Raw genomic sequence first — 18,716 nt, forward strand, 5'->3', positions numbered from 1 at the left:
CATCAAGTCCTCCATTAGCTGAGCTGTCAACAGTCGCTAATGCCAGAAGACTCAAGTGAATACAAGAACAACATCAATAGGTACAAAAAAAAAAAAAAAACAACAACAAAAAACACCAAAGACAGCCACAAGCAAGTAGAAACATCCAGAAAAAAAGGCTGTTTTAATAAATGTCAAATGTCAAGAATACTTTTCAGGGAAGTTTTTTAAAAAATAAATGAAAATATTTTTAAAGCATAAAAAGGAAGTCTATTTCTTCAGACAGGACCAGCCTGTTTGTGTGGTTCAACTCAACCTCTCATCTTCTCAGGGACATTTAGCTAGCGCAGCTTTCAGACTGGAAAATGGCAGCAGGTGGATCTTGGATATTTGTTTACAATATTCAGCTGTCTAAAAGTTCAAAGTTGAGGACTACAGAGACAGAGCGTCACGTGTCAAACTCTGAAGACCATGCATCGACAAAACTGTCAAAAGCTGCTACATAGTAGAAAGTACTACCAACAAGTTAAAAAAAAAAACAGAACTTAATTTTTAGGATCGAATGAACCATAAAAACGGAACTTTTAAGAAGAAAAAAGTTTGACATTTTATTTCAGCCGATGGTTGTCTAAAAGTTAAATTATTAAATAAACATAGAGTTAAATAGACTTTCAGGGTTCACACAGTTTTGGTAGGTTTGGTAGTGCATTCTACCAAACAGCCTTTCAATACAAAGTCAATGGCGACCGGGGCATGAATGTCTCTATTGCTGCTTTCAAATGGAACTCATGAGCTACGTCATGATACAGGAAGTCGTGAACACAATATGCATTGCATTCATGTGGTTAAGTCATGGATGTATTGTAGAACTGGATACAGTGCCGACGCTCAGCCTTTAAGCTAATTTTGCACAGTGGTAACTTGCAGTATTGCAACAAAAAATCCCCTGCAAGCATTTCCCCATAGACCACTACTATAAAAGAGAAATCTGTAAAACTGTTGACCAGACACCTTTAAATTAGGGCTGTCAGCGTTAACGCGTTAATCGAGATTAGATTAATGCAATCCATAGCGCGTTAATTTTTTTTAATCGCAAGTCTTTTTGCTATTATTTATTTTTGAAGCAGAGTGACCTGATATATTGAATCTCTCAAAGTAAGCACTATGTTACTTTATTCCTCTTAATACTTGGAAGTTGTTTCCTGCCTCTAAGCCATGGTTTCATGACCACACTGTTGTAGCATTTTGCTTAAGCTGTATTTTTTATTTTGAAATAGACTTGAAAAACTGTATTAGAAGTAGACAGTGTATTAAGTTTGTCTACATGGCACTTTTTTGAAAGAAAATACAAAAGGTCAAAAAGGAAATTCTTTCTTTGTGTTCATTTGATTCCCATTTAAGACACAATGGTAACAAATGATTTACATTATGGGCTTAAAACTGCCTTTAAATGCGAAATAACAGAATTTTAAACATGTAATTCAAAACGCGATTAATCGCGATTAACTATGGAAATTCTGCGATTAATCGCGATTAAAAAAATTAATCATTTGACAGCCCTACTTTAAATGCAACCAAAATTAGGACTCTTTCTACTATGACTTTTGGATCAATGAATTTATGTTAAACTTTATGTTAAATGTTGTTAAGCTTTTTGACCATCATCCCAGTATAAAGTCTTTGGGCTAGGCTTTTTGGCATATACACCAGGCTAGAAATTCTCACTGGACTGAATATGCTCCAGTCCAGTATCCAGTTCTTATAATACATCCATGTCGTGATTACAACAAAATGGGGGCATTCATAGGGACTTTTCTAGTAGAAATGGTAAACAACTCCATTTGAAGGCAGCATATTGTAAAATATGAGGCAGATGATTAAAAAACAAAGACTCCTTTTGGTACAAAAACAGTTTGGCATGTGTAATGTGCATGTCTTTTATGTTTTATCTTATAAAGACCAAGAAAAAAAATGACTTTTTTGCTGGAACAAAAGCTGGTATCCATTAGGCAGCTCATGAAGTAGCTGGGAACTGTAGGATGATGCATCATTACTGTAACATCACCAAAATTTAGGCCTTATAATTAATAACAGTGAACAACTGAGACTGCTTTGGTGATGGCTAATGAAAGGGGATCTGACAAAAACATGCTCAAATGCTCTTTACATGGCCCGGGATTCTGTTTGTTTTGTCACAGCACGTCCACCCTTCGACTGTTTTGTATCTCATGTGAGTGCTGAGTCACACTGCGCTCCTTCAGATGCGCTCTCAGTTTGTCCTCCGACTGCCTTTACAAATGAACACTCTCCTTTGCCAAATCCCTCCCTTCTCTACCCTTTTTTCCTCCACTGTCAGCTTTAATTTCCAGACGAAATACTGTGAGGGGTCGGCAGGGGAATAATTTCTTCAAGGGCTGCTGTTTTAAATTCCCAGAGCCGCATTTCTGTAGGTACCACTTCCTGTCACTGTCAGATTTTACATTTCATCTCGTCACTCAGCCCATACCGTGACCTTAAGGAGACATTCAGATAAAGAGATGGATGGGAAAGGGCACCGCTATCAGAATTTCAAATGAGTCTCATCAGGGTAATGCAGTCAAATGCAATGTTTACTACCACTTGGAAAAGAGGAGGTACTGACCTTATTTAAGCTCTCGCAGCAACCCTTTAGCGAGGAATCTAACAGGTATCAAAGAGCCTGTTTTTCTCTTTGTAAAGGTGTATTTAACAGATCAGAAATATTTTCAACATCAAACATTTTTCCCACTCTGTCTCTGCACTGTGTGCTGGTGATATGTCATGATCAAAAGTTCAGTGTCAGAGTTGAATATAGAGAGTGTAGCAAACGGGGAGTTTGGGGGAGGACGCTGCAAAGGAGAGAGGAGCTTTACTCTCTTTCCCTTGCACACCCTGGGCCACTTGCTGAACCACCTGCTTGTCCTTGTTATTTTTTTTCCTTCCCCAGCATGATTTTAGCAGTATTCACATGATGGAGCAGCTCTTGGACTTGTCCTTGCTAAAGGTGGAGGAGAGCAGCTCTGTCCTGCTGGGCAGGTGTAGGAGCCTCTTGGAGAGGCGGCGGACGGGGCTGGGTTTATTGGCAGGCTGGAGTTTGTTCATGCAGGCCAGAGCTGCAGTACGGAAAACACTGTGGATGCTCTTCTCCGATGTGAAGGCTGAGCACTCCAGGTAAGTCTCTGCTCCAAGCTGCTTGGCCAAGGACGAACCCTGAAATATGAGGGAGAAATAGATGTTGAACTCGGGTATATAGGAGCACTACAGGGATGATGTATTTTTGTAGTCTAACCCAAAAGTTAGCATCAACCTGGTTCCCTTGACAAAGCCAATGTTATTTTGGATTATTGCAGAAAATAAGCTCTGTTGCAAACAAAAGTATATCTGACAACTATTAGAAGCCAACTGAAGACATTTTTATTTGTTCAGGCTTTTGATTAATTGTTTCGGGACTGCTATGGTTGTTTAAATTGCTGTTGTTTTGGTCTTTTAAAACTTGTATGTACATTTTTATGTTATGTGTATGATTTCTATGTGAAGCACTTTGTAACTTCTGTCTGTGAAAGGTGCTATATAAATACAGTTTACTTACTTACTTACTTACTTACTTACATGGTTTCTTTTCACAATTTAACCACCACTTTTATGATGTTTTGTAGCGTAAATGCATTTGCCAGACATAAAAGACTAAAGTTAGGCTATTATAAGTATTAATAATGTATAATTTGAAATCAGGGAGGCTGTGATCAAGTTGGTACTGTTAAGGTTATGATTGTAGACATACCAGATCATCATAGCAGCCTTTAATCGATTGAGCGATTAATTTGCCAAACAGGACCCAAAATCAGCCCATTTTTTCTCTAGTGAGGTAATAATAATAATAATAATAATAATAATACATTTTATTTGGAGGCGCCTTTCTTGGCACTCAAGGACACCGTACAAAAAAGATAGAAAAGATTCAGCAATAAAATACAATAAAATACACAGAATTAATAACAATACAATACAAAACAAAAGGTGCTACCTTAAGCTGACATTTAAGGTCCCCGAGAACCTCTGTAGTCTTATTTTGCCATTTAAGCAAGCACCTTTTTTCCAGACACAAGCTCTGAGGTTCACAAGGGGGGTTGTATATATTATTGTGCAACAAAACATGAAAATATCTTTAGCATGTCTTAACCACGGGCTTTATTTCAGGCATCAACCCAAAAAACTATTTCAGACCCAACGACTTTGAGATAAGGGAACCGGAAGTGCAAAAATGCTAACTCATCTGCTGGTTATAGGACTCGTTCCTGCAGCACTCTATTTTGACTCGTCTAGACAGATGACAGATACCTAAATAGACACATAGAGGAAGAAAGAGTTGTCATGTCATGGAACAAACCTGTTCATGGGAGATGGGAGTTTGTTTCTGATTGGACAGCTCCATGCGTGTGCACACGTCTGTCCGCAGGTCTGTCTTGCAGCCTATTAGTAGGATCCGTGTGCTGGGACAGAAGTCCTGAATCTCTGCTTTCCACTGCAAGGAGAAGAGAAACGGGTGTTAAGAGACTGTCACTTGAAAGTGTTAATAGTAAATGGCACAACATCTAAAGAGTAAATATGGGGGAGGGAAGATTATTGATGAAGGAGGCTGCAGTACCACCTGCAGTCGTGGAAAATGGTGTTGAAAAATTGCCATGTTCACACTGCAGCAATTAACAATATTAATACATTATTATGATATTGTGCAAGTTCATCCAAGAACTAATTCTCTGAAAAGAACAGAGCGAGTAAAATATGGAATGATTTACCACTTGATATCCGTCAAGAAAAAAGCAAAATATCCTTCAAAAAGAAATTAAAGATGTACTTTGTCAGTGGTTAATGTTAGGTGTTGGGCTTAATATATTTTTTGGGGGGGGTTTATTTAATTTTTTTTTGTTTATTTTGGTTGAAAGGACGCTACTCTTTATAGAAGCGATGTTTGCCTGGATTCATGATGTCCAGGATTACAATCAATGATACTGGTTAAAGCTGTTTTGTTTTGTTTTGTTTTTTTGTATTTTATTTGTTTTCTGATCAAATGCATTTGACTAATTATTCCTAAACATTTAATCCAAATGGCTATAATTCAACGGTTTGATTCTACAAACTGTCTTTTAAATTTGTGCTGCATTTTGTAATGAACTTTTGTGCTGCACTTTTCTAATGTATTTTGGAATGTATTTTTACAGTTAACCCTTTATGGTACGCATTATGATGCCAGTTAGGGAAATTTGGAGTGGGGTTTTTTTGTCTTAAAATAGACTAAATAAATGTATTCTGAAGACATTTTTTTTTTTTTTTTTACATTTTTGGGGTTTGTTGCCCATAGGCAATGGTGCACAAGTGAAAAAGAGGGTTTTTTCAATTTGAAAATGATTTATTTAATAGAGATGTGTAAAAGATTCAGTAGCTTCAACAGGGTACAATCCAAAACATTTTAAATTTAAAAACATAATAAAAGGAACTTTTTTAACCGGTTTCTTGTCTGGAGTAGCAATATTTTTTTTTTCCCAGATGGAAAAGGGCCAGGAAGTGACATTTTGAGTGCTTTTTTGTGGCGTAAAATGGTATTGAAAGCTTTTTCAATATGGCCTCCTGGAGGTCATGTGACAAATTAAAGCATTGCTAGTGGTTCCCTATACTCTTCTCTCTTTTTTAAAGTATTGCATCACTCAAAAACATGCATTGTAGAAATTTGACAGGCCAAAAATGGGTATGTTGCCTGAGGGCAACACCGTACCATAGAGGGTTAAAGTTGTTGTAGGACTGTTGAGTATTACTTGTTGGAATGTTTTGACCCCAGGAAGACTAGCGAACTGCCACGGCACAAGCTAATGGGGATCCTTTAATAAAAACATTTAAAAAAAACCATAAAACATACCTTCTTCAGCGCATTGTCTACTGTGTCTGGTCGGCTGATGTCAAAGCACAAGAGCACTGCGTCTGAGTCGCTGTAGCAGAGCGGTCTGACGTTGTCATAGTATGGAGAACCTGCAGAGACAGACACGGGACACACATTTGTATTTTGTTGCATAATAAATTCCTACTGATTGTGATGTAACAACATCTTGAATAACAAAGATCTTTAGTTTTTCCCTTTGTCAGCAGAAATAGCAACTAAAAACCTCTTTCTGTGGTCCAACTGACACTATTATAATGTTCTATCACTATCATCCTCCTCACTTTCACACAGTACAAACACAAATGGTCACACACATTCCTGCCAAGCTGATAAGAGAGCAAATTATTTCACTAAGCTTGACACCTTCCCACTGACAGGAATGTTTCCAGTAAAGTCAACTAACTCACTGAGTCACGGCCACTGCAACTCCGCACCAATCACATCTTTCCATTATTAGTCAATAGCAAACTTTATTTACCAACTTGAGTGTTTGAGAAGAAAAATACATAGATATTTTTTTGGTGGTGAATGGGAAATTAAGTCCCTGTCTGCATCAAAAAACTAAAACATAGCTATGTCATTGAAAAGTGGCATTGTGGGCTTGTTTGTTTTCTCGTTGACAGTTAAATGTGAAGCTATAGCAAGCAGCCAGTTAGCTTAGCTTAGCTTAGCATAGCACTAAGACTGGAAACAAGGGGAAACAACGAGCCTGGCAATCTGCAATGAGGAGAAAGACAGAAAGCAAATACATATATAACCCAAAATGTGCCTTTAATGTTTATTAATAACAAAATATTTTTATACTACTAAACTAGAATGAGCTTTTTCTGCAGAAATTGCTTTGTTGCTGCTGCTACTGGAAGTGTTTTAGAATGTTTTAAAAGGCAAATATTTGAATGGGAACTGTGGGCCCCCGGAGGCAAATCACTCCCTAATTTTACACTGTATTCTTAGATCCACAGCTGCAAATAGTTGCAAATAATTGCAAACTGCTGCGCTGTAAGAGCATTTCTAACCTTGTCAAAATGATGCTTGGTTTGATGTGTGTTCACTGGTGTGTAAAAGGATGAATTTCCCCCGGACTAATAAAGGAATCTTAATCCTAACAACATTGTGCAAAATTTGAATGAAACCAGTCCAATAATCATGAAGTTATAGTCACTGAAAGTTATGTCTTAACTGTCAGGCCATCAGATCTATTGCATTTTATTATTGAGTGTCCATATGTGAAAACATCACCAAAATGTGGTTTCAATTGCATGTTGCATTCAAGAGTTTTGTGCAGATTACAGCAGTCACACTCATAAGAGACAAAAGTAGAGTAAGTAGTAAAGTAAGTAAAAACCAAACTTGGGCCCCGCTCACACGAGGACGCTCGCGGGTGAAAACAACAAAATAGTGCCTTTCGTTTAGACAGTGACGACGTTTTGGGGGCTTAAAGACGCAAAAATCTGAAACCACCCTCCAAAGTGGAAAAGTTAAATCCTCTCCTCCGTAGCGTGTCGTCTACACTGACAAGACACAAAACTCTGATCTGATCTGCTCACGTCACGTATGTGTTTACGTCACATACATGCTCCAGTACAGGAAATAAAGAAACGTGGGATTATTTCCATGGTGGGACCTTCAAGCTGCTCTGGCAGCTCTAATAAACTTACAGGAGTCTTTCCACCAAATGTACAGGATATGTACAGATAGTATTAGTGAACAGAGAAGGATCTGTAAAAACCTGACGGCTGTGAACGAGACCTGGGAGATCTAGTGATGGTGGAGAACTTTGTGAAAGGAGTAGCTGATGAAAATGTGTGGCGTGAAAACTTCTGCATGCCCAAAGATGCTCTTATGGCTTTAAGTGATGCCGCCTGGCTGCATACAATCCAATTTCACACACTTTTGCGTCACCGTATGCAGCAGATTTCCTCCCGAAAACGCTCGTCTAAACGAGGAATAAAAAGTGAAGACGCGACGCCACTTTTGCGTCTTCTGTTCAGACCGTCCTCGTGTGAACGGGGCCTAAGTAAATATATATTTGGTATCTTGACTTGCAATATTTGTTTTTTCTTTTCTCCTACTTTATTGTGACAGTTATTCCCCATAAACACAAGGCAAATACTTTTTATGTTAAAAGCAGGAACCTGATATAAAGGTAAATTCATCACTGATGCCCTGACATGGTTACCCCGACCAACAGCCAATGCCTCATAAATACAACACCTTAGCTATGAGAATGTGAATTACACTGTGCAGGAAACACACATTTCCACAAACCGTGCAGCTATAAGTAGAACCTTTCCTTTAACTCTCAGGAAGGCTCCTGTGCTAAAAACAGACTGACAGGATGTCCGCTCTCTATTGTCTTCCCTCTGCCACCTAATCACTCCCCACACACCAACGCTAAGATTTAATTTCCTACTCCTGTCCTCAGGGGCCAAATGTGCACCAGAAGCTTTCCTTTCAAATAAAAGAGGATATAATTATATCAGGAATAGATACTCGTAATAAGCTTCTCCAGGAACTAACTAACAATCATGTTGTCTTAAAGAGTTTCCTCCTGCGGCATTAATGAAAATGTTTCCACAACAATATTTTCACAACAAAAAGCCATTCTGGTTAACTCAGTCGATGGAAATCTACAAAGTAGGACAACTTATACAACTACAATCTATCAATAACACTTTTTTAGAGGGAATCAAAGTGCTCGTCACATAACTACCCAGGGTGATGTAAGGCTTGAGAAAGAGGAGGCAGAGAGATCTAAAGAGGACATAACTTCTAGCACCTACCACCTCCCACACATTAGCAGCCCCCTGCCTGGACACACAAACACACAAAACAAACACACACACGCAGCCCTTTCAGTTAAGCAAAGAAACTGCCCTCTCTACTCTCAAAGAAAGGATGTGAAGGAAGCACTCCTGTACCAAAAGACTACTTAGAATAAAAGATGAACTGTGAACCGGACAAATCTCCCTCTGAGACTTTTTCTATTGTGAGAAAGTGTTCTGTAATTTATCTCACAACTGGAGCTAAAAGGAAACTCAATCATCAGTGATAATCATTCTCTAGTTTTATATTAACCCTATAAAGCCTGAACCATGAAATAATTGCCAGAAAATTCTAATTTTTTAAAACTGGAATGATTAGTGAACCTGCTGACAAATAAGAAAAAAATCAATATCAATTTGCATACATGAATTGTAATTTGTATCATATTTGACACATCAGGTCTTTTTGTGCAATTTTTTGCTTTCAGTTTGTTTTCTTGAACTAACAAAAACATATAAAACCTAACATTTTTATCCTATTATCCTAAAACTTTGAATTTCCTTTTAACATTTTCCTCAAACATGCAAAATATTTTTTTCCATATAACACAACATCATACATCTGCTGATATGAAGTTTTCACGCTGCAATGACTGATCCACCAGTGGAACCTGCATATCATTTTTGATACATCTGGTATTTTTGTGCAATTTGTTGCTCAGTTTTTTTTAAATCTTCAACACATGTATACATCAGGTTTATCAGGAAAAAAAATATCACACTGATGATGCAGAGGTCTCAAAAACTTGTGTATCAAATGTAATACACTTGGCTTTATAGGGTTAAGTAGGATTAGCTGCTTTTCTTTATCTTGTGTGACTGTAAACTGAATATATTTGGGTTTTGGTCTATAGCTGCAAAGATCAATCGATTAGCTGTCAACTTAATTAAATTAATCGCCAATTATTTAGAAAAATTGATTAATCCAGTCAAGTTTTGTAACCTTACTGTTGTCTTCGGTTTAAATTAGACCCAGTTTCAAATGTTTTTGTATCAGACATTTGGGTGTCTTTCATCTAACTGCAAAAAAAACAACATGGATAAATTCCAAAACAAAAGGTCAATTTTGACTTGGAAGGACAAAAGTTGCTGCCAGGGAGACAAAAAAAGGAAAAAAGTCAAAATTCTCTCCAGCTTCTTCAACATGCATTTTTTTTCTAAGTCGTTTAGTTATAGAGAAAACATTGGTTGACTTTTTTTTTTTTTTAACCATTTTCTGACACTTCATAGACTAAACAACTAATTGATTAATTAAGAAAATAATCAACAGGTTGATGTTGTGAGTTGCAGCCCTATTCTGGACAGAATTTTGGTTGGCTGAAAAAAAACATCATATAATAATACTAATACTAATAATAATAGATATTTTGGTAACACTTTACAATAACCATCATTTATAAATGGTAAATAGATAGTTTATTAATGTTTAACTAACTAAATAATTTATAAATGGCAAATAGATGGTATATTAATGTAAGTTTATAGTTACTTTACCATTAAGAAACAATTAAATTATAAGTTCATTAATAGTTTAATTTGCACTCATTATAACATTTTTAACACCATATTAAGTATGTTAATGATTTAGAAAAGATTCATATACATTTAAGAAATTGGTTGAAAACATTTAAAGATTAAATATATAGTAAATTGTTAATAAATGGTTTATAAACCATCTATAAACATAACTTAGTTGGTTATTGTAAAGTGTTACCGATATTTTCAAATGAATCAATAATAAAATATCTAGTTGCAGCTCTAAATGTTTCAAATAAAGACAATAAAGACTGAGAATGTAAAGAAACACTCATAAAGAGGGAAGGGGCTGTGTTTGTGTGTGTTGCAAAAGTAAATATTATGCAATGTTTCCTCTGGAAAGGGTGACTGTCCAGAAAGTTTTTACTCCGTGGGAGACAAACACACACACACACAAACCTACTTTGGTTCGGTGCTGGTTTCAGTTACATAAGACCTTTTTTTAGGCGGCACACACCATAAGGCAGTGAGGAGGTCATGCATATCTTTTCGCCCAGTAGCCCTCACTTGTGCCTTCTGTTCACGGTGACTGTACGCCACACACACAGTTGCACACATAGTAAAACACACTAACACAGGCTTCCACCCCCTATATGGACGAGGCATCCCCCTCTCCCCTGTGAAACAACCCCTCTGCAGGCCAACTGGCACTGCTCAACTTCCTCTGAGCACAATGCCTCAGCCAATGCTGTTATGAAATAAATCTATACTGGAGTGGATTCTTATTGATCCTATTTACATAATGTTTATGTGTGTTTAACGTCATAATGGTTAATGTTAGGTGTAGGGCTTATTATATTTTTTGGGGGGGTTTATTACATTTTTTTGTTTATTTTGGTTGAAAGGACACTACCTTTTATAGAAGCGATGTTTGCCTGGATTCATGATGTCCAGGATTACAATCAATGATACTGGTTAAAGCTGTATTGTTTTTTTTTTTGTATTTTATTTGTTTTCTGATCAAATGCATTTGACCAATTATTCCTAAACATTTAATCCAAATGGCTATAATTCAATGGCTTGATTCTACAAACTGTCTTTTAAATTTGTGCTGCATTTTGTAATGAACTTTTGTGCTGCACTTTTCTAATGTATTTTGGAATGTATTTTTACTGTTAAAGTTGTTGTAGGACTGTTGAGCATTACTTGTTGGAATGTTTTGACCCCAGGAAGACCAGCGAACTGCCACGGCACAAGCTAATGGGGATCCTTTAATAAAAACATAAAAACATAAACGTTCTCTGAACGGTATGTATCAAAAATTCTAATAGTTTCAGACTAAAACTTAAATTAAAAAACAAAACAAGCAGCAGCAAACCGTCTCATTAAAAGAAGGTGGAACCAAGAAATCTTGGGGATGTTACTAGAAAAATGATTGTTGCTGTATACATTTTTTTTTGTCAATGGACAATGTTCACATAATGCCTCAAACATCTGTATGAAGTAAGACAGTGTAGGTGCCAAAAGTGAGTTGTTTTTTATGTGTTTAGGGTGCAGGTGTCCTTTAGGTGACTCTCCCTTCCGGTAGTAGGCACATGGGTGTGGTTTCACATTACACCTGCACCGTGTTTTGTGGGTCATTGTGTTCACCTACTGACATGATGACCTTAAACTTACAGAAACTTTATGTAAATAAGATCAACATCAGAAAAGCCATCCACTCCAGAATATACTGATCAGTAATGATAAACTGTGGTACGATATAAACTGCTTAAAAGGTGCTGTGATCAAACCAGTCCTCCTAATGAAAATATCCTGTTATATAATGCATAGTGAGTATCGCAACAAGATCTGCAACCTAAACTAAAGAACAGCTAATTTGTCTACACTGTAAAAACAAACCTGTTGTTTTTACGGTAAAAAAACGGCAGCTGTGGTTGCCAGAACTTTACCGTAATAAATACGGTGCAACTTTTTGTAATATTACAGTAAAATTGTATTAGCACTGTTGATTTCCCGTTTAAGATGCCATTTTAATCCATATTTCAGTGTGAAAATAACAAGTTTTTCCATCAAAAGAAATATAAATGCCAGATTTTACCATTAAATATTACAGTATATTTGTGGTATATATATATATATATATATATATATATATGGTGCCAGTGTATTTTACAGTGGAGTACTGTATTTAAAAAAAAAAAAAATGTAATACTGTTTTGGCTGATATATACATTTACGATGTTTCATTGTTACTGAAATTGAATTAACCCATTTATCATTTTACGGTCTTTTACTGTCATGGTTTAGCAGTTTTTCACCGTAAAATCTACAGACATTTTTTACAGTGTATACCACCCATAATGACACATATGAACATTTGCACATTATTATACATACATATGGTTTGAGGTTGTAAAAAAAAAAAAAAAAAAAAAAGGCTGCAGATTCGTTGAATTTGGGCTATAAAACCACCGATCTAGGTTTAGGGCAAAAAAAAATAAATCCTGTTAATATGTTATAAAAGAGTTTTCTCGGAACCCAATGGCTATTTATTTAACCTCTTGGGGAAACGCCCCAAATTTCCGGGGTGCACTTATTTTTTTTGAGTCCGGGAAACTTCACTGGTACATTATGTTTTACATCCAGGTGACATTTCAGATAATCTCTGTTTAGATCTCTTCATATCAGTGCAGATAATCAAAAAGCAAACCATTGACCTGACCCAGGAGATCAGATTCACTGGTGGTATTCAGAGACAACCTGTACAGCTGCATCCAGTAGTTAAGTGTGGATGTAGTTATTTTTATGCTCAACCTTGAACTATAAATGTATAAATGTAACTAGTGGAAATGAGCATCTCTGACACGTCCAAAACCGACGCAAAAAGGTGGTTTCAGGCCCCAAGTGCCGTGACACAGTGTCAGTATCTGATGATTTAGGAAGAGAATTGTTTGATTTTGCATTCATATGCAGATACCCGTTTACAGAGATAAGGGGAAACCTAGTATTAGTACTTGGCAGCCTAACTGATTTTGTATTACTGGTAGTACTTTGGTTGTTTTTCTCAAACTAAAATAATAAATACTGCATGTCTTTGATTGGGGGTCTTTTAAAATGTTTTGCATGCATGTGTTTTCATGCAAAGCAGCTGATTTTAGGGCCCATTGTCGTTTGTTCTACCACTGAAGATTCCAAACCAGTGAAAAGCTGCTTAACCGCATCAAAACAGGATTTGCAGATAGTGACGTCTGGGTTAACAGCAACAACACTGTTTGTAAAACAATGAACGTGATGCAGCTTCATTTACAGTCACCACCCGACTCCAGGCTGACTGTTGGGAGGGTAAACAAGTTCCACAAATCAGCCCATGAATACAGTCATAGAAACTGACTTCTTCAATGGCTGCTTAACAAACATGAAAGCTTGGAAAGATTTTTTAAATTGGAAGGGAGTCAAATAGAGGAGATAGCTGACTTTGACAGTTTTATTTAACCCATAAGAACCCAGAGCCAGTTATCCTTAAAGGATGTGTTCTATAAGTGGACCACATAGAACACATTTCTGATGTTTTTTAAAGAAAATACTACCCCTAAATGTCAAAGATCTGTGATGTGACATATATGTTACATTGTACTTTTATGGTATTTATGTTTATGATATTTCTTATTTTAAAAATGGAAAAAAACTAGACATTTTCTGCCCACAGAGACACAAATTTGCCTTTTTCTTTTGCATCTCCATAACTGATATCAAAATTTTGACTTTAAATTTGTTCAGGAAATATGGTCAGAACAAGTTAAATGCAACACAGGACAAACTATTAATGGATTAGAATTGTTAAATGGGTTTAAACTTAGCCTTGTAACAAAAAATAAGCTTTTTGAAAATTTTCACATTTCTGTTTCCAGTCACACCCACATTTTGGAGAAGTCACTTCTTGTCAAAGTCACATGACCACCACACCAGGGTGTTGGGTATATGTCACTTAGGGATATAATGAGTTAATGTGAAGCATAAAGCTGAATATGAGAGATTATAGAAGATTTAAAGTTTGTTGCACAGGTGTCACCATGGGTTCTTATGGGTTAACTCTGGTAACAGAACGGCAATCAGAGAGCGGAGACCAAACAAACAAAAATAATTAATATATCCACCACGTGATTTAGATCGGCTTCAAAATTTGATGGGTTCTTTCTTGGCCTATGTTATGTTGTTTTGTCCTGCTGGTAAACAAACCAAACCAACAACATCAGTGTAATAATCTGAGCATAATCCTCACCTGATGTGTCCCAGAGGCTGAGCTCAACACGCTGGTCTTCCAGCTCCAGATTGGCGGTATAGTTCTCGAACACAGTGGGGACGTAAGTCTAGAAATGGACAGTGAAGAAAATGGGTTTATGGAGAAATGTTTTCATAAATTCACATGGATTTGTATTTAAATTATGAATTGTTAGAGTATAAAATGTCACAAGACAAGAATAAATGTCCATCACCAGTGACCAGTATTGCACCTTATTTGTTTCATAGCACCAACATTTTTATACTGTATATTCATATTTATTCTGCACTGGAATTCTATTCTACTCCTGAATACATACTCCTTCTTTAGACACTTTATTTTTTATATTTTATATTATTTTGTATTTTTATATTTTATTGCTTGAAGTATGCCTAGGTTATTCTTTTTATTTAATTGTGTTGTTATTGTCTCTGTGTGTAATGCTGCTGCTACACTGTAATTTCCCAGCTTGGGATAAATAAAGTATATCTATCTATCTATCTATCTATCTATCTATCTATCTATCTATCTATCTAGTTACATCTTCATATTTGTGGAACATGTGTTATTTTTTAAATGACTATAAAAATCATATGGCAAAATTAGCAGTGAATAACATTTATATTTAGGTGAGGCACAGGCAACAGGCAACACCATTTTTTCAATGCACGGGTCAAGTTTGAGATACTGTGCTATTTTTCTTCCATAACATCTCTTCTTTCAGACCAGTGGAAGAAAAAGCCATTCAAAATATACATGTGTTTGTTTTACTACACATTTCTATTTGCATCTAAAGACGATAAATAATAGAATGGAATAGGTAAATTCACCAAAAGTTGCAATTAGATAATGCTTCATTTGCATATTTAAACTTAACATTTCAGGAAGCTAAGAATACAAACAATAATTGTCTCATGGTACATAATCAACTGGGGAAGATTCATATTCTAAATGTTTACCCTATTCACCTCAAATGAATTCATAGATTCAGCAGCATACTAACCTGCAATGTATAAATGATCTTACTCCAGTATTATTCCCTATCTGAAAGGGTTTGTAAATGACTAAACTAAACCTATGCAAATATAGCCTGTAGTCAAATGACGTATATACACATATTACTACACATATTACCACACATATTATAGGCTGGGAGTTTTAGAACTACAATAAGATGAGCCTTTATTGATCCTCAAAGGGGTAGTTTGGTTGTTGCAGCAGCAGCAGCTCAAGGACAGAAATAAGTACAAATCAATAGTAAAAATAAATAATAAGAGTATAAAACTAAAATAAGAATAGAAGAACTATACAAGTTTTAATAAAGAAGTGAAAAAGGTAAATTGACATTTGTGTGATTAATAATATTAAATATAATAATGAAAATGGCCTCACTATACATTTAAATGTTGCTATACATAATCAATATAGTATAATTTTAAGTACATTACATAATTCAAATAAAAATTACATAATTGAAAATAACAAAATGTTAGGAAAAAAACTCATGTCCAATCTTCTGGAGTGAAATGAATTGCAAAAACATGTCCGTCAATAAAATCCATCCACATATCTTCAGTTCCTATCAAAATGAACTGTCTGCGTCATAATTAAATATATTTCGTACCTCTGGATAGCAGTCCTTGGCCAACACTTGTAACATCGCTGTTTTACCGCATTGGACGTCCCCGACCAGCACGAGTTTACACCTGCCGACAAACGGCTGCGTGAGTCTTCTTTCCTTCATGGTGCACACTGGGAATAGCACGTGCAGACTATCAAGAAGAAACAAGAGCGGGAATAATGGCGATAAAGTTTTGTAAATCCTCTCAGTAGCGGGCTGTGTTGCTCCTCTCCAGTGAGTCAGTGAGTGAGGCAGAGCAGCAGTCAATGAGGGAGTCACTGCGGAACTTTATATTGTCGCGCCAACCAATGAGCGATGCGCAGTGCGCGAGCCGGAGGAGGAGGAGGGGGGCAGTGCACGAGGCTCATCTTGGTATTTGGTGCTAATGGTGGATAGTAAACTGCGGAGCTGTAAGATTTACGAAAAACCGATGTCTCCTCAATGCACCACCCAGAACAGCCTGAACCTCTCATTTATATAAAGCAGGGGGTCTCAGACTCTAATTACCTGGGGGCCGCTGGAGGCAGTGTCAAAATGACCAAAAAAAGAGACACAAAATGACAGAAAAAAAACTAAATTACTAAAAAAGACACAAAATTATCAAAAATAGACACAAAATGACAAAAAATGACACAATTTTTTTTTTAAAAGACACAAAATGACCCCAACAGACACAAAATGGCAGAAAAAAAACAAAATTACTGAAAGAAGAAACAAAATCACCTATAAAAAGACACAAAATGACAGAAAAAAACAAAATTACAACAAAAAAAAGACACAGAATTACCAAAAAAAAGACACAAAATGACAGAAAAAAAAACAAAATTACTAAAAAGACACAAAATTATCAAAAATAGACACAAAATTACAAAAAAAAGACACAAAATGACCCCAAAAGACACAAAATGGCAGAAAAAAACAAAATTACTGAAAGAAGAAACAAAATCACCTATAAAAAGACACAAAATTACAGAAAAAAACAAAATTACAACAAAAAAAAGACACAGAATTACCAAAAAAAGACACAAAATGACAGAAAAAAAAACAAAATTACTAAAAAGACACAAAATTATCAAAAATAGACACAAAATTACAAAAAAAAGACACAAAATGACCCCAAAAGACACAAAATGGCAGAAAAAAACAAAATTACTGAAAGAAGAAACAAAATCACCTATAAAAAGACACAGAATTACCAAAAAAAAGACACAGAATTACCAAAAAAAAGACACAAAATGACAGAAAAAAAACAAAATTACTAAAAAGACACAAAATTATCAAAAATAGACACAAAATAAAAAAAAAAGACACAAAATGACCCCAAAAGACACAAAATGGCAGAAAAAAAAAACAAAATTACTGAAAGAAGAAACAAAATCACCTATAAAAAGACACAAAATTAAAAAAAAAAAGACACATAATTACCAAAAAAAAAGACACAGAATTACCAAAAGGACACAGAATTATTTAAAAAAGACACAAAATTATTTAAAAAAGACACAAAATTACCAAAAAACACAACACGGTAAAGTGCCATTCATATAAAACTCACATTAAACTTTCATATCAAGGTGGGGGCCACAAAATATCGTCACAAGGGCCGCAATTGTCCCGCGGGCTGTGAGTTTGAGACCCATGATATAAAGTAAAATAGGTACTCAGATCCTTTACTCAAATAAAAGAAGCAAAAACACACTGTAGAAATACCCTATTACAAGTAAAAGTAGCATTTAACATTTTAATTACACAATGACAAGGATTTTCCTAAAAAAAACAAAAAACACTTCATGGACTCATACAAAAATAAATAATCTCTCTCGATCATCACTTATGACTCACTCAAAGTGTGTGGTGGTGTCTGTATCTGCAGAGATCCTACCTTCTGCCTGGCCAGGAGCCAATTTTAGAGACTTTGTATGCTACTGGGTAGATTAGAGGAATAATCCTACATCATATGCATGTTTTTTAAAATATAAAATAATCCAAAATAAATGTAGTGGAGAAAAATGTGCAATTTTCTCTCTGAAATGTACGAACAAATATGTCACAATTCAGTACAGAACATAAGTAATATTATAAGTAATATATAAGAGTAAATATACACTGGTAATAAAACCACAAAAAGGTGAATATGGAAGTGAAAATGTTATTAAGTACATTTACTGCACAGTTTTGAGATACCTGCATCAATTTTATGCCACTTTATACTTCTATATCACTACATTTCAGAGGGAAATATTGGACTTGCTGTAAAGTAAACACTAAGAGCCTGATGACACATGAACACACAAGTTAAAGGGGATTTTTGTCCGCCCATGACCTCTTTGTGGAAAACCTCACGTGTCTCTGGTTAAGGGCAAAAAAACCCTTATTTTGGTCACAGCTGCAACGGAAACAAGTCACCCACAAAGATTCGAAAGTATCTTATCCTTTATGTGTCAATTGTGTGCGCTGGTCGTATTTTCTTGAGATTAGTACATGTTATTGGAAAAGTATCTCACTTCAGAGGTCATTTCAGAAGAACTAGGAATGAAAGTTTGTGAAAAGGTTGAATTACACAGAGATCAAGCTGAGGGCATTTAG

General features: G+C 35.7%; 1 protein-coding gene across 1 annotated transcript; it reads right to left on the reverse strand.

Annotated features, from left to right (window-relative positions):
• Nucleotides 1-682: 682 nt before the first annotated feature.
• On the reverse strand, nt 683-16,390 carry LOC131971821 (rho-related GTP-binding protein Rho6-like). The gene is made up of 5 exons (XM_059333447.1): nt 16,137-16,390; nt 14,513-14,600; nt 5,909-6,018; nt 4,385-4,519; nt 683-3,207 (listed from the first exon to the last, which is right to left on the reverse strand). The coding sequence occupies exons 1-5, from the start codon at nt 16,254-16,256 to the stop codon at nt 2,962-2,964; spliced, it is 699 nt and encodes a 232-aa protein (XP_059189430.1). The 5' UTR covers nt 16,257-16,390; the 3' UTR covers nt 683-2,961.
• Between the last annotated feature and the right edge of the window lie 2,326 nt (nt 16,391-18,716).

Source organism: Centropristis striata, chromosome 5, assembly GCF_030273125.1.
Source record: "Centropristis striata isolate RG_2023a ecotype Rhode Island chromosome 5, C.striata_1.0, whole genome shotgun sequence".
Classification (NCBI taxonomy): Eukaryota; Metazoa; Chordata; class Actinopteri; order Perciformes; family Serranidae; genus Centropristis; species Centropristis striata.

Coding starts and splice junctions, on each gene's coding strand:
- LOC131971821 (XM_059333447.1), bottom strand. CDS start 16,256: ATGAAGGAAAGAAGACTCACGCAGCCGTTTGTCGGCAGGTGTAAACTC. Junction 14,601..16,136: donor CCAAGGACTGCTATCCAGAG/GTACGAAATATA, acceptor GTCCATTTCTAG/ACTTACGTCCCCACTGTGTT. Junction 6,019..14,512: donor CAGCCTCTGGGACACATCAG/GTGAGGATTATG, acceptor CTGTCTCTGCAG/GTTCTCCATACTATGACAAC.